The sequence below is a fragment of the Enoplosus armatus genome, chromosome 12 (assembly GCF_043641665.1).
Source record: "Enoplosus armatus isolate fEnoArm2 chromosome 12, fEnoArm2.hap1, whole genome shotgun sequence".
In the NCBI taxonomy this organism is placed as follows: Eukaryota; Metazoa; Chordata; class Actinopteri; order Centrarchiformes; family Enoplosidae; genus Enoplosus; species Enoplosus armatus.
Window position 1 is genome coordinate 17,385,668 of NC_092191.1, and position 26,456 is coordinate 17,412,123.

Below are 26,456 nucleotides of genomic sequence, written 5' to 3' on the forward strand. Positions count from 1 at the left end.
CACGATTTTCAAGGGCATTCCTGTTTTTCCCAAGTCTGTCCAAGTCTGCTCATTTACCTCTGTTAATGGAGAGCACATTGTGGCCTCAGAATAAATGTTATCTTGTGAAGGCTCCTGTCTGCTCTTCTTGTGAAGCCACTGTTGTTTCTGAGCTCTCCAGTGCACCAAGATCCACCCAAGCATACTCCGCAGTTCCTCCATGCGCTCTCTTACCTGCAAGACATTACTCAGGATTTGTAAAAAGAATAAAATTGACAATATATTCAAGGATGGCAGTGAGTGACCCAGCTCACCATCTGCGTGAGGTGGTGTTCTTTGTCTAGAAGGTTCGTCCCCGTGGCCACCAGCTCATCAAACTCCTCAAACTTTTGCTCAATCTGCATGTCCAACTCTGCAGCGAGTGGTTTCTGGCCATCTTTCCCAAGATGCAAGGCGGTATCTGAGAAAATGCACGACCTGGTGTCTTCTGTCCACGAGCTATTCAGAGGAGCGGGGGTGGGGTAGGAGGTGGTGGAGGAGACAAGAAACGGGGCTGTGAGAAAAGCCATACAGTCGAAAAAACATGAGAATGACCAGACTCCCCCTAATAGGACAGACATTCATCGCCTTGTCACACCCAGGAAACTTGCGCTGACCCCCTCAGCACATCTTAAATTATACATTTCACCAGGGACCTGTGCTCAACAACGAGAACATCCTGTTCTTGCCTTGAAAAGATATTGTAATGGGCAGATGTTCTCACAAAGAGGATTATGAAAAAACGCCTTAGCCCAGGAAGGGGTCACGACGTCCCCACGCCCTGCTTACATCATGGCGAGGTAGCTCCTGAAGAAGTCCTGGAGCTGCACAAACTCTTGCAGACGTGATTTGTTCTCCGTCACACTCCTCCCCACCTCCGTCCAGCCCTGCAGCATAGTCTGTATCTTTGCCCCGAGTGCGCGCACTCTCTCTGGGCACAGCTCCTCCAGCCGAGAAGCCTGGCTCTCCATCTCCTTTACCTCCTCCCTGATGACTTCATAGTCAATCTGTGGAGAATCACAATAAAAATCTATCATCTCCCATCATCCTCGGTATCACTCAGACAGCCTGTACCAATTGTATCTCTGAATGACCTCATCCCCATAGATTTATGCATATTATTCAGCTAGAGACCCATATGGTCTACATATGGGCTGCCACGCTATAGCAAGCTAGCAATCTTTTTTTCTGCTTTTGACGAGGCAGTAATTAATAGTGTTGAGGGTTCTCTGGGAGAAATAGTTCACAACGTTTCTCAGCTACAGTAAGCCTCAAGAACACTGGGTTGCGGATGCCTGTGTGCTGACGGCACAGTTATTTCAGTTTGTGAGATTAGGTCATTTCTGCTCTTCAATGGTATCAAGTCCAGACAGCTGTGTGTGCGTGTGATAAACACAACACTGCCCAAAAATGACTCACACATAACTTTACCATCCCCAACCTCACATCTCCAAACCAGTGACCCCCGGACCCACACACACACCAGATTTACTCACAAACACACACACAAACACACACACACACACACACACACACACACACACACACACACACACACACACACACTTTGAGAGCTAACAGAACAATGACTCACACAGGCATAAATAAATATCCTGTGTGAATAATAAACTTTTGCACGCTCTATGTGTGTATGTGTGTGATTGCACGGTTCAGTTTATATAATAAATTAAACGCAGCACAAAGCGGGGTGGGCTGGCCCCCTTTTTTAGATGTGAGAAAATCGGGCACAACAGGAAACAGACTGTGGAACAATGTGTTGGAGGCAAGTGCGGGAAAGAGAGGGGGGCTTCCCCTTTTTCATTACACCAAGCAAAGGTCCATAATCAAAAGTCAGTGGGATGGAATACTGGATCGTACTGGCACCAGCGAACCATTTAAAATGTTTACACCATAATCACAACATGTGCTGGGATATTCCTCTCACCTCCAGGTGGTCCTGCTGCTCCTGCAGAGCCTCTAGGCCGCAGCGGTCTGGCTCACACTGGACGGCCATGTCTGTCTCCTTCTCCAGGATGTCCAGGCTCAGCTCCTTGCTGCAGCACAAGCACTCCTCCATGCGCACCACCAGGCTGGCATGCTGGCGAGGCACAGAGTCATCATGAGTGCTCGTAGGATGTCATTAAGTCATTATACTTCACTGTGTATTATTTGTTTTCCAATGAGAGCCACATTGCAAATTAGTGTTTAAAATGGTGTCATGGAGTCCCCTCCGGGTGTGTGTGTGCGTGCTATTTTGACATGTGTACTGCTTTTTCACCAAGAATGAATTGAATTAACGCAAAAACACTCATGCGAGGCGGAGTGGTGGCTCGTTTGGGGCCTATTAAAGTACATAGCCACAGACAAAAGGAAACCAGATGTGGCTCTATTGGTTTGTGCAGCTGTTTGTGACAAAAGTGCAGGGAAACATTCGGCATCATTTTAGATCATTATAACTTAACAAACATTGCGGCAACCATCTAATGAACTACAACTAGAGCTCCCATGCACACCCTCTGTCGAGAGTTCAATATAAACTGACTCCCTTCTGCTTACCTTGCTGAGCAGCTCCTGGATGGCCTGGTCGTGGCTCTGCGATCGGCCTCTTTCCCGAACAGTGTCATTCAGCATCTCCACAGCCTCGCGTAGTTCCTCCACAGGGTCCCCCATGCTTTCTATCAGAGGCTCACCACCGCCACTGCTTCGGAGTCCCAGCAATGTAGGAGCGGAGGAAATCTCACTGTGAAGAGGCTGTTAGTTACAGAGAGAGAGAGAGAGAGAGATGGAGTTGTTATCAAACGGGTTCATTGAAGAGGATCTGTTCACATTTTCTCACTTAGCCCTGGTGGTATCTAGCCAGGCAGAGAGTTGGGGTTTTTATGTTTTGAGAAAATATATATATTTTTTAATTTGTGCGAAATTACCCTTTAAATGCCACTTTTGCAGTGTCTCACCTGGCCCAGGCTGTACTGACTGCCGCTGAGCTCCTGGCTCTCCTCCAGCTCCACGCGCTCCAGGAACTCAGTCAGCATTCGTGTGTCCTGCAGCTCTGAGTTCTGCTGGGTCAGGGCACTTTGGACACGATGGTACCTGGGAAACACACACATATACACACCACCAGGAGGAATGTTTTAATGACCAGCTACACCTTAACTGTAATCAACATCAGCATATACAAGCCTGCATCCTCCAGCAGAACCACATTACAGAGACCGCAAGCAGCACACTGAGCGCTGTTTACGTAATCATATATCATGTGTCACATAAACACATCCTGTACTTCAGGGCATGAAGGTACCCTGTCTGCGCAGAGTTTATATTTGAAGGGAGCGATTTCAAAGGGTATTTTTTCCAGAATAAATGAGCCTTACGTTACTTGTATGCAGCATGAAAAATGACATCATCCCAACTGTCTTACAGCTGCTTAGTGATTGAGCCTCTACCTGCATCAATGGTCCCTCAGAAGTGTCCATCCCTGCCCCGTCTAACACCCCCACCCTGGAAACACTTAAACTGGGCCCTTTCCATTTCTTTATTTTCTTTGGTCAACTCTGTGTTCTTTACAGAGTCTGAACTTGTGTTTATAGACAAAGGTACGTCCAGTGAACCAGCCAACACCATAAGGTTTCACTGAGAGTCCATGGCAACAACCTGTCTTTCGAGGGCCAACCAAAGAGAGGGGCGTCGTCTTGCAAACATGGACTGGGTGACTGTGACACACACTGACAAGCTGTGGGTGAGGTGCAAGTCCGGACTGTGGGGTAGACCTCGCTAAGTGCTGCATGAATCACAAATGAATAAACTCGAGCCTTGCGATGAGTGAGCACATGGAGAGTATTCTTTGCCAACTTGGAGAAAAAAGACACCTTATGAGATCTATGGATATATTTTTTTTGTGGTTTATGGGGTAAAATTGTTTGTCTTAAATAAGAACTGGGGATTTTATGAATAAACTCTTCCATGTTGGATTGCAGACAAGGCAAACCCAAACCTGTGACCTCCTGGAAACACTGACAAAATTCTTACTTTATTTCCTGACCACAATGACGAGCGAAACCACCAGAGCCTGATTGTTCACATCCACAGCACGAGTCTTCCATGATGATAGACATCAGGGGGATACCCCTGACCTCTCCCTCTCCCTCTCCTCCCCTGAAAAACTCACTTTCTTTCCACCTCCTCCATGCGTGCTGGCAGGCCTCGTGTGTGGGGGGGGCTGTGGCCGAGGAGGCGGTCCACCTCCTGCCGCAGAGCACTGAGCTCCGGGCTGCGTGCTGCCACCTCTTTCTCCAGCAGACAGCTCTCCCTCTCAGCCATGCTCATTGTTTCAGGGTCACCGGCTAGAGCAGATTCCTTCATGGAAAGCTCCACGGACTCCAGCCAGGCCTCCAAGCTGCCCAGGGACTGGAGCACTTTTACAACCTACACAGAGGCGAAGCAGAGAGGCTAATGATGTAGAGGTTTTGCTGCTGTGATTTGCAAGTGATTTAGTGCACAATGAAAACAACCAGAGGTGATGTACTGTACAAAGAAGACAATAATAGGTTTACCTAATGGAAGTAGACCATGCTCTGACCTACATTTTTTGTAATAAAAGACTCACGCTTTCCAACTAAGTCATCAATCTGGGTGGATTTGCAGCCTCTTTCCATCCCATAATCGAATTATATGGTAGTGCAATTTATTTCCCTTGGATTAGCCTTCATAGGTTTTTGGGGATATACCTTGCAGACTCTGCCAATTAATGTGGTAAAAATGACAGTAAACGAGCTTCTACCCATGAGGCCTCTTGGCCAGTACAAAGCTTCTCACAATGGGAGAACTGAGCCAGAATTATCCGTCATAACCATAAATTCCCCCTTATAACTTCAGAGGTAAGTAACTGAAGAGACGAGCCTGTTGTGAGATATTTTATGATTCTTACCCTAAACCCCAGCTCCTCTGAGGCCTGCAGAAACACGGCGTTCCTCTGGTGCCTCCTCCGCAGCTCTTCCCACAGGACTTCCAGCTGGCCGAGGAACTCCTTGATCTTGGCGCTGCCTGGGTGCTGTGCACGGACCAGCCCGCGGCCCTCCTGAGGAAGGAGCGTTAAACTGATGATGAGGGCATGTGATGACTGTGGACTGGGATTTATGTTGCGAAATGGAGACCTAATCTGAAGCTTTGGGCAACTAAAGCTGTCTCGGATGAAATGTCAGCTCGTTATTTGATTAATACACAAACCAGGCCTGTCAAGGTGCCAGGTTTGAAAAATGTGGGGGATATTTTCATTCAAGGCGTTCATCCAGAGCTTATGTTTTAAGAGAAACTGTGAATATGACAGTGTGCCTTGGCTTACCCTTTTGACCACCTCTATCCTGGCCCTGTTGGCGAGGATTTCTTGTTCCAGGGCGTGTTGACACCTCCTGGCTGCCTCCGGCCCCTCAAAGTTAGCTATTGAACACACCTGTGTGGCCATGGACACATTGTCCTTCAGCCAGGACAAAGTCTGAGATGGAGAGGAGAGCAAACAGGGAAAGGGTTAAACAGTTTAAAAGAGGAATATCTGAACGCAGAACAAGAGAGATGATGTGAAGAAGCACAGTGAGCAGGATGCAGGTGATGTTTCTCATCCTGACCTTTAAACCCACCCAACATTTGTAAAAAAAAAACAAAAAAAAACAATTACTGGAAATGAGAAAACAGTCACACCAGTCAGTACGCAGTCACACTTGAATTCATGACAAGTTTGTCTCATTTAAAAATGTGACATAACGTCTGTGGCTGGTTACAAGAAAAGGGTGTAATGGTTGATGAGTACAACTGCACTGCTGACTTGACAATTCATAGCAATGAATTCTGAGGTTGAGGTCGCAGGATTTTACTCAAGATGAACAATTTTTGTGTTTTGTCTAGAGTTCAGTAGAGTAGGCAGACAGTTTTGAAAGGTGGTATCTGGTGTAAAGGGAAAGGCAGGTGTGCCTGGCAGGGGTCAAGTCACCTTGTCAGCAGACACGGTGAACTTCTGGAGCTGCATGTGAAGCTGTGGGTGGCCTCGCGGGGCGGTGGCAAGCTTGGGCTCTGCTCTGGGCTTCCTGCTGCAAAGCAAACACAGACATGTGACTCCAATTATGACTTACATAAAGACCTCTCATTATGTAAGTCACAAAGAGAGAGAGGGGGGAAGCCAGGCTGAAATGTCACCTTTCGCCCTTCAATTGATGTCCGACGATGACATCATTTGCACAGGCAGGGCCGTCTCCCATGGGTGAAGAGGTGTGGTGTGCTGATTGCTGCTCCTGGCTTTGGTTGCCCGGCGCTCTCCTACCAATCCCACATTCAACAGTGCTCTGTGGACAAAAGAGTAAAAGTCTCTGTAGGAAAATCCAAAAAGATCAGCAACAAGACGTGTGAGTAATGTTTTGCTTTTCCTGTCAGCCGTCCGCCGGACAAATGTTGACTGGATGCATAAACATCTCAAATGGAGGATTTTATGCACTGAGCAGTCACTAGACAATGAGGCGTTGCTGTGGCTCGCTGCTTATGTGAATGTTACAATGTGGCTGGACGCTGGACAACGTGGGCCAGCTGCCCAGCGTAGAGTAAAGTCTCTCCTGTAAATGACACAAAGCATACTTTCTTACAAAGGTTGCCTATTCTCAGTGAAACAACCCAGAGCAGACTAAAGATACAAGCTATTTCTGTTTGACAGCATCAAAGTTTGTCATAAAGAATACTAAAGATGGCAGCCGACGTTGAAAAAATCAGAATTGCTTTATGAATGAACACATTAAGTATAACAGGGTTGCCAACATGTGCTATACCACTCTGATGACTAAAAAGAGCCATTGCAGATGGATATATGACCCTTTTTTTAAATCCCCCATGCCCAGCTTTCATTAAATAGCAGTGTTGTTTCGGCCTTAGATACTGATTTCCATGGCCCACTCCGACTCTGCTTAGAACTATGCAGCGGAGTTTTTCAGCGAGGTCAATGCCAGAGCTGTAGACCTTGTCTATGTGCAGAAATATATTAAAGACGTCAACAGCCACTAAGCCTCTTTTACAACCATCTGAGTACTTTAAAGGTTGGCCAAAGGACTCTGCAGCAGGGCTTCCAGTGAGAGCTTCGTGTATCTGGACCATTACAGAGGACACAGTGGGATATCCTGATAGTTGGTCTTTTTACCAACGAGTCTGGTGCAAAAGGCTGTCTCAAAAATTCTACTGCAACAGGATCCAACTGCATGTACAATACTTACAGACGTTATTTATTCAAATGTTGTTATTCAAAAGTTTATTTTTATTTCTTTTTCAGTATGTACTTATGTTGTCTCTAATTGTGTATAATTTAAGACTGTAAGGCACCAACTGAGGTTTTAAAAAGCTGCTATATAAATAAAGTTTGACTTGCTTTGCTTACCAAAAGTGGTTGCCATAAATATGAAATAAGTAAATTAACTCTGAATTTAGTAAGACGTTCTCTCATGCTGACATATCTGCCTAAATGTGTGAATAATGCAGGCCGTGCTGTGTTAATTGTTCTATATAACATAATGTCTTTTGCATATGCCAGTAAAAACAGTGCTGACACGAGTAAGGGCTCTGCAACAATCAGCAAGGCAAATATGCATCTGTCAATGCTTTCGCTTAAAAAAAAAAAAAAAAAATCAGAAATGCTGAATTTAGCCGGCAGCCAAAAAGCACAAAACAGCCATTAATAATAGTCTTTTATGGAGTAGCTTTAATTTCACCATGTTATTTTCTGACTGGGCTTATAGAAGAAGTGAGTCAGAGAGCGGGAGAAAAGTGTCGCCTCCAAAATTGCGCGCGAGATGCAGTAAATTGAAGGGGGTCTAACATCATTTACAAACATGCCAGTCAATTTATAGGCCAGTCTGAGTTTCACGGAGGCACATTATCGGCCCTTTTATGTGCTGCAGAACTAACAAACTACTGTGATTCATTTTGACAGGGTTGATAACCATCGCTGACGTCTCCTCCCCAGATATTTGCTTCTGTCCTTCATCCTTCCACCGTAAACAACTCCTGTGGTGCACTCAACAGCCCACTCTGCCATATGAACAAAAATGATGTCAGCCGCAGCAAAAAATAGCTGTTTAATGATTTATTATGTCATATTCAATGGTATTCTGTGTTTTTAAGCTTCATCCAATCATCTCCTATTTCAGCATACTCCTCCCTATCTGGGTTCTGTTGATTCTTGTCTCTTTTCTACTGATCTCCTCTTCCCCTGTGCGTCTTTCTGCAATGTGCTATGAAGTGATGTCAGCCAAGAACTATCACTTAGCACCAAGCCCATCTGGTGTGCAGCCCCAGCATCTGGCTACAATTGGCCAGAGAAACAGACGATAGCCATGTTTACCTCCAGCAACAAGAGGCCGCACTACTGCTAACACAGACATGGACATATAGATTATAATGCATGTAGCAGTACACATAGTGACACTAAAACCTTAACAGTTACCTTTAATCAACTGAGTAAAATCACACCAGAGAGGGAGAGACTACGAGAAAGAATGTGTGTACGTTAGCATGCACGTGTCTGCAGATACTCTGAAAGTGCTGCCTACCAGCACATATGCAAATGCCTCACTATCAGCCCACGGACCTGTGCAGCTGCATCTCGTACCCTTAAAAATACTGTAATCAATTCAGCACACCCGGGAGCTGGAGTCAAAGCACTGCGAAAGTATGTGACAAATTACTTTTACTGTTCAACTGGTGGTTGTGGCTGGCGCTGAGTCTGGCCTTTGGGCTCCAGGGTTTTGTTTGGAGTGTCTTATTAATCCTTCCATAAAGAGTAACGAGTGGGGCTCCCACAGACAGTGCACCCAGGTAACTCCCAGCTCCCAGAGCAATAAAGGCAACTAGCTGCAGTGAAAGGGACGGCCATGCCAACAGGCCCAGCGCCTGTTGAGAGAAACTACTGAGCCTGGCTTGCTGGCCTGATGGGCTCCCGTCACAGGTGGTGAGGCCACAGGGCCGGTAAGAGCCTGAAAACACGAGCAGGGAAATAAACGGAACCAGAAACACGGGTAGAATGGAAAGAGTGAAGTTTTCTCTCCTTGAGCATCTGGGCACTTTCTCACCGGGCAAAACGAGGCCAGAGGCTCAGTGGGGACTTCAAGAGCTCGGGGTCAACAACAGGAGAGGAGCATTGCATTATGGGATACCTCTGGGCTGAACACAAATAGCTACTGTGCATTCACTTATGGATTGTAAAGACATTTAATGTGCTAACTTAAAAGACTAAATATACACATAATTACTGGCTTTTAACATACCACACACTTAAGTTTCTGGATACCTCCTCTTCCAAGAGACGCTAACAGTATTTCCTTGTAGGTTTATGGGCAGGGGGGTCACTATAGGAGCACCCACGTGTTCAATAAAGTGCCGGTCGGCCTCCAAGATGAGGAATGTCGTGTCTGAGGAATCCACATGCTCTGCAGATTATCCACTCACCCTGTACTGACCCATAGGCCATTTAGTAATCTAGTATTAATCCAATGACTATACTTTTGATAGAGCGGTTGAAAGCCAAGATATTATTCTACCATAAAGTGAAATTTTGGGTTGGAGGGAAAGGCTTATTTGCTCTGGCCCAGCATTCAACCATGTTGTACAGTCACGGCTTGACATTTTTCATGGAAACTTATGGAACTCTTGTGCCAGGTTAAATAACACCTCTAAAAGCTCTTCCTGTGACTCCTACAGGGCAATATTTACAACATTTGCAGACCAAGGTTGTTGTCGGGAGATAGAGACGACTGGCAGGAAAACAGAGGGCAAATATTGCTCTATTCCCTATAGCCTTGCTCTTTGAGTTTTAGAGCCAAGCTGGCATTCGCCCTGACCATCTTATCAAGGGCTTCCTCACAACTGAGACAGCAGATGATGTTATTAAGTGCAACTAACTAGCTGCTAGGATGGAAAACCTGCAGTGTGTGGGGTTGCCAAGACTAGAAGCCACTGCTCTACAGCACATGTGACAGACTCCAAAAGTGCTGTTATTTAGGAAAAACCTGCTTAAATTGTAAACCGGGCATTTTCCAAACCAAAGGACAAAGTGCGTCACTTTCTGCCGCCGCAGAAGTCGCAGGACTGGAAGAGGCTGAGCTCATCTTTTGCCAGCACTGACGGCGTTGTTCTCTCCCGGCCGAGAGCCACAGTGTGGTTTCTCCAGTAATAGAATGAATGAATGCCGGAGCTACTTACCACGCAGCCTTTCAGACGATTCTGCTCCTCCTTCACCTCCTTTCCCATGATCCTTTGGGTCTCCGTTCCCACGTTGCACTGGGGTTCCCGGGTCGGTGTCAGGGGGTCAGCGTCTTCCCTGGTGAAAGTGGAGCCAGTGGGAGGGAGCGGGGTCCTGTCACTCCTGCAGGGCGAGCGGAGGTTACTGGAGGTTACTGTCGTGCTGACAGAACTCCAATTATGGTTCTGAGCTTTTCTACCAGTGTTTGAGTTATTTGGTTTAAATAACTATGAAACGCAGCTGATAAGACAGACAAGATTATATAATATTTGGATCTAAATATAGTCCGCTGACATGAGGGGCTCTCAGCCTGAGAAGTATCTGGAAAGCAGGAGATGTTGGAGATGAATGTCAGAACTGAAAACTACTGGCCAGACTGAAATTAAATTTGGCATGAATGTTCATGATCCCCAGAGGATGGATCCCAGTGACTTTAATAATAAAACTAACTCTACTTATACAGCACTGTTCAAAACAATGTTACAAAGTTTTATGACTCCCCGATGTTTTCTCTAACACCACAATCACCTCCAAGATTTCCTTGAAATGAACTGTTTACTTCCCAGAAGATGACCCTTGACATGTCTCACTATGCAGGGCTGTAAGCAATGTCAATAATTCAGTATGGACCACAGACCATTTAACATTTAGCATTTAACATTGTGTCTGTACTCATTAAGTAGATATTGTTTCTGACAGTCTAAATAAGTCTAATGATGTAAAAGTCTGGAGTCTTACTGTACGCTATTAAAGTAACAATAAATTTGTTTTACAAATGCCATAAAAATTACAAAATATTCTTGTAAACGTGTTCTATCTTAGGCGACGGCAGGAGAGAGAAAAGAACAAGCCGTGTTGCCAACTTGACTCCGTAAGCCAAGACATTATTCACCTAGTACAGAAATCAAACACATGGTCAAATTCCAAAGCAGCGCAGAAAACTGAATATTATAAACCAAACAGTGGGTGGCGAGTGATGCTCTGTGTGGTGGTTGGTCTCCAGACATCCAGACAGGCCGGTCCTTCGCTTTGCTTATAATTTTTCACTGATTCAAACCCAAATGAAACAAGGCTAATCAAGAGAGAGAGAAAAATCTTTATACAAAGCTCATTTTCAGTTGGAAACGTCTTCTAGGTTTCGCCAGAGCAGACTTTTAATGTAGGATACCAGCAGAGTAATAACAGAAAAATACAGTTCCAGCTCAGTGGAAACTGTGGAGGACCAATTACTGGGTGAAATGGCGCATGTATTCACAGGGCCACCAAAGTTGTCAGTGGTATCCTTGGCCTGCCGTCTCACCTGAAAGCCTTCTGAAGGAGCGCCCAGCAGTCCTTCACCTCACTCTGCTTCTGTGTGACGCCGGCAGCCAGGGCGGGACGGAGATTAGACAGCTGGGACACGCTCACATCTAGCATCTACCACACACAGGCCTGCAGGTTAGGTAGAGAAGGCTTCTGCAACACACTCGCACCATCTGATCAAGCAGCGCTGCTTCAAGTGAAAAGACGTTGCCTACCATGATTTGACTGGCAATGTCACGTATTTCTCTGTCTCCGAAGCTGTCCAGCTCTTTGGATGCAGATATGCTTTTCCTCTGAAAGAGAAGATATGAATCAGTAAATGTGAGCAAAATGAAAATCTAAGTAGAAAAAGAAACAATTAAGCCACAAGGGAACTGTACCATGTTATTAATAGCAAACAACGTGTTATCAGCCTGTTGGTAGAACGAGGACACCTCCAGAGCCAGCTGAAGGTTTTCATGGTAGTTTTTCAGATGAGACTGGACCTTCAGCCACCTACACACAGCAGACGACAGTACGAATGAGTTCAGTCTTCAGTTTGTCTTTACTTTGCACATGTTTCATGCAGCATACCAGCTCAAACTTAAAGGGGCAAAGTGTACATTTTATTGATGTGTTTCCTCCTGCTGGAGATGTTTTTGCCATCTGTCTTCCCTTGTTTCTCCAGTTTCAAGGCCAAGTGGTTGATCTCCTCGTGGAGGTTTCTGTATAGCTGCTCATCCTGCAGTGAAATGGGGGAACACAATCCAACTATGACCTCATCTGTCTTTAACATACACCCTGGGAGACAAATTACAGTCAGCCATAGATAAACGACTGTGAAACCTCTGCAAAAGTCTAATAGAAACCATTAACATATGGGAATGTGTGTATTTTTTTTGAACGTTGTTTATCATGTATAATGTTTTTTATCAACATTCTGTTAATTATTTATAGTTTTTTCTGCTCGTTCCTTTACAATGCTCACCTGTTTCAGATCCAAAATTCTCCGGGTCAGCTGCATTTTGTCAACATTTTCCCCAAGGACGTTCACCAGAGACTGCTCCTCTTCCTGCTGGCACACATAAAAGTCAGTGTTTATAGCCCCCATTTGCTAGGAACCCAACCATTATTTCTTTTCAGAGGCACCAGGATTAAACCATGTTAGCCCCGCTACCAAGGTAGACGCAGAGCAGAAATAGCCCTCAGGGTTATGAAGGAAACTTTGAACTTGATACTAATGCGCAGAGGAAAGGACGAGTGGAACTAAATGGAGAATACTGTCTCCTCTAGGGATGCTTTATAGACTTCATAAGCAACATCCTCCATTACATTCCCACAAGTCCATTATCAATCATGAGTTCCTGGTGCCAGACATGGACATGAGCAGTGAGATAAACACATGCCTTAAAACGCACTAGATTGCTTTTTGATAATGACAGGCAGATGTTTTACACCGGTGAATATACACAAACAAAATGTGTCTTCAGGATACTGAGCTAATTTCCTGTATTAGCAAGTGTTGCTTTTTGTGCCAGTTATCTTGACAACTGTTGATTAGAGCTGCCTGTCCACTCATATTTGAAAGAAACTGAACTCAGAGATATGCAAAAAAGGCTCAGGAGCATGAGGTGCACTAAAACGATAATATCCATGTTCTCGTTAAGTAATTAAAGCACTCATTCCGAGTTAAATTAGAAAACGAGAACATGGATGAACCAGTAGAAAGTGCTAGCATCATGCAGTCAGCAATAAAAGAAAACCCCGAATGAACAAATTGCTGAAGAACAACCAATATTATAAAAAAATGCAAAGGTAGCATGTAGCATAACAACAGACAAAGAGAGGAATGTTTTTTTCCACCTTCTCTTTAATCCATGCCTCCAGCTTGTCCACTTTTTTGTTGAACTCCTGCAGGACCTTGGCTCCACCCAGGGCCCTTGTCTGATTCGCAGCCGTCTGTTTCAGGGTCTGCCACTGGTCCCTGAGCTGGCTGAGCTGCTTCTTCGCGAGATCAGAGGAGGGGTTCAGCTTGCAGATCAGCTGCTCGCCCGTCTTATGAAACAGAAAGAAACATTAAAGTCATTGTTCAGATGGAGCAGCCAGACTGACACAAAGCAGTGGCTGAACACATTTGACACCTCAGGTTTGTCAGAGTCATGTGCCAGCCGGCTTCACAAATGTTGGAAAACTGCCATTCATTTGTTGAAAAATCTCCTGGTTCTGCTTCTGCCCTTCCTGGGCCGTCTGAGTGTCAGGGGAGGTTAATTATCAGCAGCGTACCATTTCCAAACATTTTCTCCTGAGGGAGAAAGTATAAACTGGCTTGACAGAGCCGTCTGGAACACTGAGGTTTTGCTTTTCTCTCTGGTCGACTGGAAACGCCTACGAGACCATTATGCTATGTGTTATGTGATCTGACAGACTCTTTCAGCACCAAAGACAGTGATTAATGGTTACATTCAGATCTCCATTACCTGTTAAAAAGCTAAAATAAACATTTCACTTTGGATGTGGGTTGCTGTGGTGTGCTTGGTAATATTTCAGTGAAGAGCCCAGCCTCATGTTGAATCATTTTGTTACCTGGTTGAGTTGAATTAGGGTGTTCTCAAAGTCTTTGAGGTCTCTCTGAAGCGTCTGCGAGGCTTCCTCCCAGTCCTGCAGGGGGCAGCGCTGAATATTACATCCGTCCTTCAGGTCCTGCAGCTTGCCTTTGATCCACGCCTCCGCCTACAAAAACACACATTGACAAAAAAATGTTAAAGATATGCTTTACACTCTGCACATCATAGTCAACCACTTATCAACCACGTCTGTTTGACGATATTCTTCTTTTATTCTACATCTGAAAACGTATCAGCTTTAGAGACCTGATGTAATATAACATGACAAGGCATTAAATGCATAAATGTCATATCCACAGTGTTATTTGACTGTACAGCAATACAAAGTGCATTCATGAGAAGTAATTTTATACATTTTAGTCCGTGCTGAAAAGTCAAATGATGCTATATATGATGTGAAAACAATGTGAAGAGATAGATATATTTGTATGGATCAATATTGCACATGGAAACGTGATAAAATGTCTATCACATTCTTTTTTTTGCTTTTTTTCTATTAAATGTATATCTAGAGCTCTCACACCCGACACTCATCTACAGTCTATTGGTTGTTAAACATCTGCTTTGTGACAGTGCACTCAACAGTCTTATTTCTGCTGATCAGGAGAGCAAACAGGCCACATTTTCTTCCCTGACTTAGAGTAATATGGAGCCTCCGAGCAGCCCTTTGTTCTCCAATGTCATGTTATGCAGAGCAGAAGTTTCTCTTGGCAAGTGCCTGGACTCCTGCATAAGGCTTTGTCTTGCGGAGCTGCCTTTTCTGGCAACATTTGTATGGAGTGAGAACTGCGAACCAGGTGGCCAAAAGTCAGAAAGTGTTGTAAAGTACATGTTTGTTTTCTGCAAAGAACCCGGTGTGGAAGTCAGTGACCCACCCAAGTCAGAATAATCGAATGGATTAATAAATCAACTCAGGTTCTGATCCTAAATGAGTCATACAATTGATAAATAGCAGGACTTTATTTTTCAGTTTCTTTTGTTCAGTTATCTGCAAAATGTTAAACAGCTAAGCACACAAATAAGTCCTTATAACATTACATCAAAGCATTATTTCCCAAGGAATGTATTGTGACTGACAATGAATAATAGACTCTACAGTAACCCCACTTTTGAATCAATGAAACATCAAGACTGCACATGACATGGCCTCTAAACAACTCTTTGTTGGAGATTAAAATGTGTCACTTCTCCTGAGAGAGGCAGGTCCTTCGCTTTACAAGGCCCCCAGAGCAGCAGAGGTATTTCTGGGTTGAACAGAAGGAAAAGAGCTTGACCAAACAGGCCTGCCCCTATCTCCTCACACTGGCTCCCATGGCATTATAATGACCTCATACAGGAAGTCTATGATTCCCTTGTTTCTTCCTGTCTGCTCTCCACAACAATTGTCTGTTTATCAAAATGTACAGTAAGGCCTCAGTGTAGCCCTGAAGAATAGGCAACTAATGCATGCAGCTCAGATTGTATCACTGCTTCTGATTCTTTGTGAAATATCTGCGGCCACGCAGGAAAACAGCGCTGCAGTCAACACAGAGGACATTTTAAAACAACCTCCATGTTTGGTGATTATTATCTGTGCACAGAAACCACTTTTTTTCCAGGCTGCTTTTCATTTCTTCAAGTTTCAAAGGAACCCAATTTTAGCATTTCAGCTGAAAAACAAGGACACATCTTTACACTTTACAAATGTTTACCAACAAGTCACATTTTTAGTGTCTCTAGTAATGCAACTTGGCCCTGAAAAGGCTGTGGGAGTGGACGTTTGAAAGGCGAGATGTTTTGCAGAGCAGCCTCAGAGACAGATGGCCCTCAGTGAAGCCGAGCTTCTCCATGTGGCGACCCGCTTTGCTCTCCGAGCCTGAAACATCAGGGGCCTTTAAAGTCTCTCCCTGGAAAGCTCACTTCCACTTCCACAGCGCTGTAATACTGTAATAACACATTTTCATCAGCGATTGCAGTCAACCAAATCCCTGTAAAACAAGCAGGTCCCCGGGTACCAAAACCTTGGGCTATTTAAAGAACATTCTCAAATAAAGTTAAAATACAAACGTCTGTTTCCTCCAAAAGCAACAGATACGCAAGCTCGACTTAAGAGCGAAGGGGCTGTTAAGCTTGTTAACATTAACGACGTGCTACAGGGCTGTTTTCAACACATACATACATCAAATGTTTCCTTCAGCTGACACATGCAAAATGAATTTCTTATTACTGGAAGTAAACAGCCTATCACTTTGGATGCTTGCTCAACAGAGGTCTGATGACAAAGCCAACTGCTGGACAAAATGTCCCCCAGCCGAACTCTGAAAAAAAATGTCCTCGTACAACGGGGTGGACGCGGCGATGAGATAACACAGCCAGTTGTGCTGCTTGGCTGAGCCTCTCTGGGCCATAGGCGTGAAGAGATGGAGCCAAACAATGATCTCATCCCTAAATAATTGCTTCACTTGTGGCGGTTTCCCCTCCCTCTCTTCCCTCAGTCGAACACAGCTCACACAGTTCTCGGGACAAAATAAGAACCAGTGCGTATTCCGTTCTCCTCAGAGGGTCACGGGACAGACAGCTTGCAGTCTGATTCCACCTCAACAAGCACAACTCATTGCTTTTCACATAAACCCACTCCAGCTTCTTTCATTTGGCATTTTTACATGAGAGGAGATGAGAGATTCTGATTTGTTACTTACGGTGGTTTAATTGTAAAATGATTTAAAACATCTCTATCTGCATATTCTGGAAGAGTGGAGTGGAAAAAGCACACCCTCCTCGTACAGTTTATTAGTTTCCAATTATATGAGGGGACACAGAGAAGTAGGAGGAGAGTGCAGCTTTTCATGAGCAGCAGCTTTAAAAAACTGACTGTTGATATTGTGTATGCATGCCACATTTTACCTGCAGTACTTCCTTGCTGAAGAGCGAGTTGCGATGAGTGAAGCAGTCACTCTGGGACGTAGCAGCTGCCGATGCTTCTTCCTGTGTGTGTAGATGACTTTCTTTCCTCTGAGGCTCTTTCCTCTGCGATTCAGGCATTGAAATCTGCACATAACACAGGCACGAAAGTGTTGAAAACATGACTGCAAATTTGATTGCAACATTAACATTTTTAATTACATAAAACCTGAACACCATGATGCTTGCCTCTGATAAAACCTATAACAAAGAGGTACAGCTCTCCAGCTTTAATCACCTCACAGTGAGGGGATGTTTCAGTGTCCATTCATGTTAATAACACCATCCAGAGACATTACAAACTTGTGTCAGACTGGCCCCAAGGTCCCTCATAACAAAAACCTACTGTCAACACTACGTGCACAATGAAATGAACACGACTGGCACTGACTTCACTAATGGACGAGCATTCCTGCTGCTCTCCAGTCAGGAAACATCTGGGCACATGAAGGAAGCAGGAACGGGCAGATCCGTGGATGTCTGACGTTTTTCACTGTCAGCCTCACATGTAAACACATCACCTTTAAAGGACTTTGGTAGATCATGTTCACTCTTTCATACCTGGACAGGTAAAGGCACCACCACCTTCTCACATGTAATTACAACCATTTTTGGCCGTTTTGCATGAATAATGTATGAGAGGAGAAGAAGCAAAGTATTGTTGTGGTTACAGAATAAGAGGTGATGTAGATCTGTAATGTAGTTTTGAGTCCTAAAAGGGGAAATGAGGCCATTGCTGTGTCAGTGTGTTATTATAAGCAGCCTCCATGAGGACTTCAGCGAGCCTTTTCTTTTGTTAACATCTTCCCTGACCTCATGTTTTCCAGTGAGCCCTGCCTCTGCAGGGTCTGCTGTAACAGAGCACTTCATCCACAACGCACACTGATGACTTCAACAAGAAACAGGCCAAATCCAACAGCCCATTGACTTTAAACAATATCCTAACCAACATACTTATACTGTTTTTCTTCTGTGGACTGTATCTTTAATACATTACAGCCAAACAAGAGGACACAACAGGCTATTTGTATGCCGTTCAAAGACACGTCGCTCCCATAACTGGTTTTCCACCTCTGTGTAAGTCTGCTCCAAATGTATAATATAATAAACTCTTTAAGTTTGGCGAACACAGCACATGACTTCACTTCCTAAACTCCAAGAGATTCATCAACTCCACAGCCGGCTGTAAAGACCCCACTGCGTCACAACCAAACAACTGTTTTCCTACAGTCTGAAAGCTGGGAAAAATCGCATCATCATCAACAACAACAAAAAAATACTTTAAGCTGAATATGTTACTCATTAAATTAAACTTCCATTTACTGAAGTAAAAACAAAGCCATTTTATTCTAAAGCTAGCTGTTTGTCAATTTTAATTCAGCAGTCAGGTAGCATCTTACCTGCTGGACGGACTTCTCTCTGTTCAGTTTCCCCCTGGTTTGTCCCTGCGTGGGCTCTAGTTCATCACTGCTGTCTTGTCTGAGTAAAACCTAAAATAGTTCAGATAAAATAAGCGGTGGTGCTGAAAATGAGCCGTAAACGAGTAACTACAACAAGCTGGATAGGATGAGGAAAATTGTGGCAGGTAAAAAAAAAAAAAACGGGACATTTTGTCTAAAAAAACTGTGGATTAATTTACAATAACATTTACAAGATTTTACATTCTGTTAGGATACGTTTGTCAAACAATATGTCATAAAGATATTCTTTTAGAACTAACACCGCAAAAATACCAAATAATTCAGTAAGTGAAAAACATACAGGTATGAAGCCTACACTGCTAAATATTGCATGGAATAATGATACAAATGTCTACTTTCCATGCTGAGTTTGAGGTTCATTTTGTTGCTTGAAGAAAAACAAAAGCCCTTGTTTAAAACTGTTTAAACTAAAGGATTTATCACATGAACTTTAGGTAACTACAACATTTTACATATATCTTCGAAAACATTTTTAATACTTTTAATTATACTGCAACATTAAAAGGAATCACACCTCTGTGTGGTATTTATTATTTCCTTGGTTATTAGATTTGCATATTTACATTAGTAAAGTGTATCCTGTACCTTGAAGTGAGAACTGGGCTTATTCTCACAGCTCACGCCCACAATCCTCGGCAGATGTGGATCTGATGTGCTGGTGGTGATGTTGTTGTTGTTATTGTTGTTTTCAGATGTGGACCCTGCGATTGAAAGCAGCGCTGGCCCCACTGATGCCTTGTTCTCTGATCTGTCTTTACTCCCAGAGATTGTGATCTTCTTGATGGATCTGGAGACAGCAGACGGAGAGGCAACGTTCTGGTTCAGGTGGTCCTCAGCTGCCATGTCCTCCTGCTTGTGTTTGACGGGGGCTACCTGCTTGGCGATGGATGAGACGAGACAGGGGCCATGTGCACAGACCTGGGATCGACTGAGGTAGAGCGAGTTCAGGTTGTGCTGTAGAGTGCAGTTGTCCAGACTCTGGCTCTGCAGATAACTCTGTGTGAACTCCTGGCATTTTGGCACAGCAGGGACTGACAGCCTCGTCCCTATAGTGAAGGGCTGGACCTTCCTCACAATGCTTTCAGACATTGCTGGTGTCCAGTTAAGAAAACAAAATATGCTGAAGTCCAAATGGGAATTGAAAAAAAGTCTGTCACATTCCTTTGTACGCTCTCCTCACTCACCAGTTCTGCGTGTCCAGTCTCTGTTCAGCAGGCAAGTGGAGGGTTGAACAGAAAGTGGAGGGAGAGCTCAGTTCTCCACCTTCTTGTGCATGTTGAGAATGCACAGCACACAGCCCAGGACGGCTTCCTTGGACTCCTGGGATCGAACGCGGTCCCAGACGTGGCGCAGCGCCGTGCCAAGGTGGGCAGCGCCTGTAGAGAGGCTTCTTCTCAGGAACTGTGCCACTGAGCCTGCCAGTCTGCTACTGAGGAGCCTGATAACCAGGGACCGCAGCAAGATGAAAACTGCTGGCATGCTGCCTGAGTGTGCTGCGCAAAAAAAGAAAAAAAAACTGAAAAAGGAGGGGGAAAGAGGAGGGTTGGTTAAGAGAGGGGATGAAGTCACCACCTCTCCACTCGCTCTTTCTCTCTCTCTGTCAGAGCGACAGAGCGGAGGGGGGGGGGGGGCTGTAAAGCCTGGCTGTCAAAACTTCCCCTCTGAACCCGAACAGAAAATCTGCCCAGATAAGAGGCGAGGAGTAATGGAGTCAGAGGGAGAGACCTCTGTCAGACCTCTTCAACCACAGCTTATCCTCTATGAGGTAATATCCTCAGCTAAAACAAACTCACACACACACACACACACCCACACTGCCTCCACCTTACCTCCACCTTGTAGTGCAGAGCAACGGATTCAGCCCTGAGGTGTTCTGCAGTGTTCCAAAAAAAAGTCTTTCACAGGCAGCTGGTTTTAAAAATAATATATTAAAAATCCAGGGTAAAATCTGAGGAGAGAAGAGGCTTCGGAGGCTCGTGTGAGCGCTGTCTGTCCCGGAGTGAGAGTGCTTTCCTTAGCTGCGAGCCTCCTCTTTCCCCCATCAGCAAGGAGCAGTTGTCACGCAGGTTTCAGCTGAATGGAACAGAGCAGCCCTGTCGCTATGCCCCTTAAACCTCAGAGCTGCTGGCATGACAAGTGTGTGGAGGGGGTGGGGAGGGGCAAATAACAGTCAAGCAGATGATGACCCCCTACCACTCCTTGATGGTGGCTAGGGTTCAACGGAGCACATGTTGGGCAGACTGATTGGAATGGCAGGGGTGGCGTGCGTGTGTCAGGGGAGCAGGCATTACTGAGGAGAGCAGACAGCAGAGAAAATATTTGCAGGGAGCAGAGGGGAGAATCTGCTTCCACCGGTGAAAGCTTTTCCCAAAAAAGGAACTCTCACTCTTCACTCTGCTGCCCTCTGACTTGACCCCGGCACCTGGTGCAATGGCTCTGAGGCAGTTCAGCCACTTACAACAAAACCCAGTCAACATAATGAAACTGAGATTAGGACAGTGGTTTTGGAATTTGTGTTTACATTTAGAAATAGAAACATTAAAGACATGTGTTGTGGCCTAATGTCTCCAGTGTAACTGCACAAACAGCCAGCAGCGGGACAACAGTCACTCAGCAGGGCCCCATATGACAGAGGTAGACCCGGAGTCGACATGGTTAATGATGCTTTTAAAAGAGCTCTGGTTTCATGATGAAGTCATCTAAGGAAGAGATTTAATGTGTTGCAGCTTGAAATCAGAGATAAATTCGGCACAGGCTGGGTGGTGCTCACGGAAGGCTGGATGGGTGGAGTTCAAGGGGTTTGGCTTACTTTAAAAATGCCATTTCCTCATATTGCTGGCTCTAAAAGTGTGCGATTTATGTGCGCAGTGGGCACACTGCGTGACTATGACACCACCGCATGCCGAAATGTTGGTTGTGTTGAATTTGGAACATTTTGAAATGTGGGTTATTTTTAATTTAGGATCATAATTTGTCGGGAAAGAAATGCACACATGTGACTTTTTGCAAGTCATGCTGTGTGACGGTAAACCAGCCCACTGAGAGCTGTTTTCTAACCCTGACTGTTTAACATTTACACTAAACATTAAGGTGTACAGAGCTTGCAAAAACATAAAATGGATTAGGCTATTGGTCTGCACTGTTTGCAACCATGAACAGAGAGGGTATATACATGAAGCATCTTATGTTGGGGAATGCTTTCATATTTTCAAATGAGAAAAATCACACTCGAGTTAGCAATCATTAATTTTAGCTACACCAAGCTTAAAATTCAATCTCCACTGAGACAAACTGACATTTAGCAGTCTTTGAGACAAATTGTAACACAAACATGACCCAACAAGCTACTAACCAATCAGGTATGACCAGCGTTGTTAAAGGAGTACTTTGACATGTTGAAATATTCAGTTATTGGAGAAAGTGCTCAGCAGGAGCCAGGAGGCGATTAGCCCAGCATAGCATGAAGAGTGGAGGCAGGACACAGCCAGCCTGACTCTCTAATTAACTTGTTGTATGAGCTTTGCAGGTGCTGGCTGGCTTATTTGCTTAATTTGGAGAGTCTTTATGCCCAACTCAGACATAAGAGTGGTATCGATCTTCTCATTTAACCCATAACATAATTCCTAAAATGCCAAATCTTTTCTTTAAAAAAGACAATGAAAGGGTGCTCTCAAGTTTCTACAAACACTGTGAACAAGACATGTTGCATAGAGTCATGTAAGATTGCCTAAAAGTTGACCAGAACAATATCTTAATCTCCTAAATAAAAGTCTAAGTGCTAGAATTTTAGCTGATCTGAAAGCTTTGTGTGTAAACCACCCCATTTTACACTTACCCTGTAAACATTTATAAAGGATGGAAAGTTGTTTGCTCACAGAGTCACTGTCAGGTTAGATTTGAACCAGGTGTCCCACCTCTACCAACCAAGTCAGATTAGGCTACTGTAACACCTTCCTTATGTTGTTTACCCTGGAAGTCCTCCCTCCCTCCTCACAGCGCTCATTCACATCTTGTTCGTAACGTTTAACTCTGCTGCCCACATCCCTTACAAATAATTTAAACCTCAGCCTTGATCTGAAAGCTCTTTATTTTTGCCATCTTCCTTTATGTGCATCTTTGAGGATGGCTGTTAAAGACAAGCTGGTTCTGGCCCGATGGCTGATATCATTGCCTCCCAAGCTGATAATAAAATCCTGATGCTCTCTCACCACAGGCCCCGGTTGGTGATCACCCTTGTTAGATATCTTCCATTTTATTAGAGTCAGTAAATGCGACTTGGAAGACTTGTTCAAGGGGGTGATGTCACCGAGGCTGCCCGCATGAAAGGAGAGTGATAGCTGTGGTGGAGGAGAGAATATGCATGGGAGCTAGAGGGGGTCTGTACTTTTCCACTTGGTGTGTGTCATCACAAAGGCATGATCGGCCTGCTGGTCAAGTTTCAGTACAGATAAGATTTGAGTTTTTTCGCTCTGGATTGTGATCAAAAAAGAAAAGATTTGAAGTTTTAAATATGGTTGATATCAAAGGAATAAAAAAATGAAAATACTGACTTCACATGTGTTATGTCACGCATGCTTGGCCTGAGCTTTTTAGTAACTGGGCAGCCTCCCGAGAGATCTAGACTCAACACTGGACACTTTCTCCATCAACTGAATTTTAACTAAAACTTACCTCTTAAGTCATTAGAAACAAGTCTTATTAGCTTTATAGTTATGGCTAAAACCGTATTGTTTAATGTTTGATGCTAGGCCAGGATCACCACCAAAATGTACTCATTTGTCCTATCGTGGTCCAAAGCCCTATTTTTAAGTTTTAACAAGAAGGACAGATGGTGCATAAACAGACAGATCTCAAAACCTGGTCTTTGGCAAAGTTTTAAGGCAACATGAGCATATTTATATACCAGTTCAACAACTTTACTTTGTTTAAATAGAAACAACCATAGACTAAAGAGAAAGTTCAAGTTGTGAATTACAATGAAACACACAAGGCAGTGGGGGCATAGTGCGAGTGAAATTGTGAAGTCATACATTTGTATTAATGCTTATCTGTTGATCTAAACAGCTTTAAATTCCTCTGTTCTTAGCTCACAAGTCTGAGCCCACATCTTGACAATGACCTAGCCTCTCTCAGATGGGTCGCCCGTGGGCTTTTGTACTTCAGCCACTGACGCTAATACACGGCATTAACAATGAAATGATTTGTGCTCGGATGGAGCGACATGACAGCTGCAGTTTATGGACTAAGGGAAATATAAACACATTACGAAAGCCACATTTTCAGCATTTACTACATGATGTCCACATGGGTCTCGTGAAGTTTTACCCACCCCAAATCTACTCAGCCACAGTATAGGACGGGTTGCAACATAGCTTGTGGCATAACTTCAATCAAATCCTCTTTAAAACCAAAAGCTGCAGCCTCGAAACTTGTCAACTAAAGCACCAAACCCTTTAATCACTGATTTAAAGCTGAGCTAATTGTGACGCCTAATTTTGATGCTCACCTGAGGCTATCTTTGACCTAATGAGACTGCATGCTTAACGGCTGACGTTCACACACACACACACACACACACACACCTGTGGTACTTCATCCTTGGAGTCCTGTTTCACACGTTTCTTCTGAACATGTCCACTCTTATCACAACCATAAAGAGGCCAGGCAAGCTTGAGCGTTGGATGACATCATGTGCAATAACCTGCCATGTTAGTCAGTCAGTACTCATTGTTTAGAGAGACGGAGTGCCAGGTTTGTCACACAGCAGAAACAGGCAAGCAGAGACAATGAAACTCAACCGTCTGCCATGACGCATGTATTTTTTTTAAATCTATTTAACTGTAGAGACATTGTTCCAAAAAAAAAAAACAATGCCCCTATGTTAAATATAGTCCCCTGTCTTGAATAAAGTGGAATGTTATAAGTCACATTTATAGGTGGTTGTCATGCGGAGTGGCTTGTTTAAAGGTAATTGTTGCACTGACATCAAGAACATGACCTGCCTCCACCTGCAGCATTCCTCCATGCAAACATGCAACCTGTTATATTCATTCTATTCAGCCTCCAACTTTGGCAGCAGGGTGGGATCATGAGTACAAACAGTGTCAATCAGTATGTTAAAATATAAAGGCAGGAGTCAGACCTGGCTTTAAGACAAGAGGGCCTTTGTTTCAACTCGGACCTCCTAAATGGGTTTCTTGTCCTACCATAACAATTGGCCATGACATTAGAAAAATATATCAGGCAGCGCAGTTGGGAAACCATGATTTTGGAGAAGTTATGAATGTTAAAGATCAAAAGAGGCTTTCACTGGCTCTTAAAAAAGCTGATAATTCAAAGTCAACATTCGGGCTTGTTAAGCACGTCAGTGAACAGGTCAGCAAGTCGGCAATTTGTAGATGATCAAATGTATCCACTTCACAGTTAGTTTGTGTTTCTGCTTCTGGACTGGAGGCCTGTTGATGACAGATTGGCATCCATGGGATCATTTGTTCTCAACAAGTATACAGGTCACTGGGAATGACTAGATTTTTCTTGGCTGAACTAGAAAAGTTTTGGAATTGAAAGAATACATTTAGTTGTTGGCCACGCTAGCGGCATGCCTCAATGGACGGCAATGTCAGTCAGACAGACCACTTTGGTCCAGACTGAAATATCTCAATAACTATTGGATAGATTGTCATGAAATTTGGGGCAGAAATTCAAAGTACCCACTGGATGAATCCTATTGATTTGGTGATCCCCTAACTTTTCGATGAGGTAGACATTTTTGATATGTTGAGAAATGACAACTATTGGACAGAATTCCATGAACTTTGGTGAAATAATTCATGTCATGTCATGTCTGAGGATAAATTGTAGTAACTTCATCCTGCACAATCATCAGGTCAAAAATGACCAAATATCTGCAAAACGAATGACTTTCCCATCAGCCTCAGCTGTACAATTTCCCCTCGGGGATCAATAAAGTATTTCTGATTCTGATTCTGATTCTGATTCTGTACATTGTGTTTAGTATAATTAGCAAATATTAGCATAGTTACACGCTAAACTAAGATGGTAAACATGGTATGAACATTATACCTGCTAAACATCAGCATGTTGTCATTGTAAGCATGTTAGCATGCTGACATTAACATTTAGCCAAAAGCTCAAAGTTATTTAAATGTATAATTAAAATGGAGTTGAATAAAACAAAGCTGTATAGAAAGCAGTTCACCTTCTCCCTGCTGCAGCAAGGAGTCACACACTGTGTCACACAGGCCTTTATTGTACTTTTACTTTACTGAGTGCAATTTGAAGCCACCCTCAGGTGGCCGTCAGGCTGAATGTCGGGATGAGGTCACTCCATCATGTGACATCATAGGTTCACATGGCAACGTGCTCCGGCAGCAGGAAGCAATTTTCCCATATCAAAGGTTGAATAACAGAAAAAAGCTGTACCTTATTTTTGCCCTCTTCCAACGTATCAATCACTGTGAGAGGGAGGCTTAACATTTGACCTCTGATGTCATTCCAGCGGCAGGTTGGGTGCCTTGAAGCCTTTATTTGGAAGCTCTGTTGACCTGCTGGTGTGATTTATTAATCACATACAGGAACTTTAATCATGTGATGCAGCCTGCCTGGAGTATATTGCTTGCCTGTGTGCTTGACATCCGAATCACCAAGTGTTGCCAAGTCGGCGAGGCTTGTTAAACACTTTGAATGCAGAAACACAAAATCATAGAAAGAGGTGAACCTACACATTTACGTTTAAACATTTACATGTCCAGACTTTTGATGGATCTGCTCTGTAATCATGATGTACTGTAAGACTTCACAAGAGAAGCAGCAGAAGAAAAAGAAAACGGT

The 26,456-nt window shown here is 44.0% G+C and overlaps 1 protein-coding gene across 1 annotated transcript; it reads right to left on the reverse strand.

The window, feature by feature from the left end:
- Nucleotides 1-803: 803 nt before the first annotated feature.
- LOC139294613 (spectrin beta chain, non-erythrocytic 5-like) lies at nucleotides 804-19,694 on the reverse strand. The gene is made up of 20 exons (XM_070916535.1): nucleotides 19,191-19,694; nucleotides 18,525-18,614; nucleotides 17,068-17,211; nucleotides 14,144-14,290; nucleotides 13,424-13,615; nucleotides 12,549-12,632; nucleotides 12,184-12,302; nucleotides 11,962-12,076; nucleotides 11,797-11,874; nucleotides 11,580-11,695; nucleotides 10,240-10,402; nucleotides 6,202-6,347; nucleotides 5,999-6,095; nucleotides 5,357-5,506; nucleotides 4,943-5,092; nucleotides 4,184-4,440; nucleotides 2,973-3,108; nucleotides 2,575-2,769; nucleotides 1,964-2,116; nucleotides 804-1,025 (listed from the first exon to the last, which is right to left on the reverse strand). Exons 1-20 carry the CDS (start codon nucleotides 19,692-19,694, stop codon nucleotides 804-806), a joined length of 3,258 nt encoding a protein of 1,085 aa, XP_070772636.1.
- Nucleotides 19,695-26,456: the final 6,762 nt, after the last annotated feature.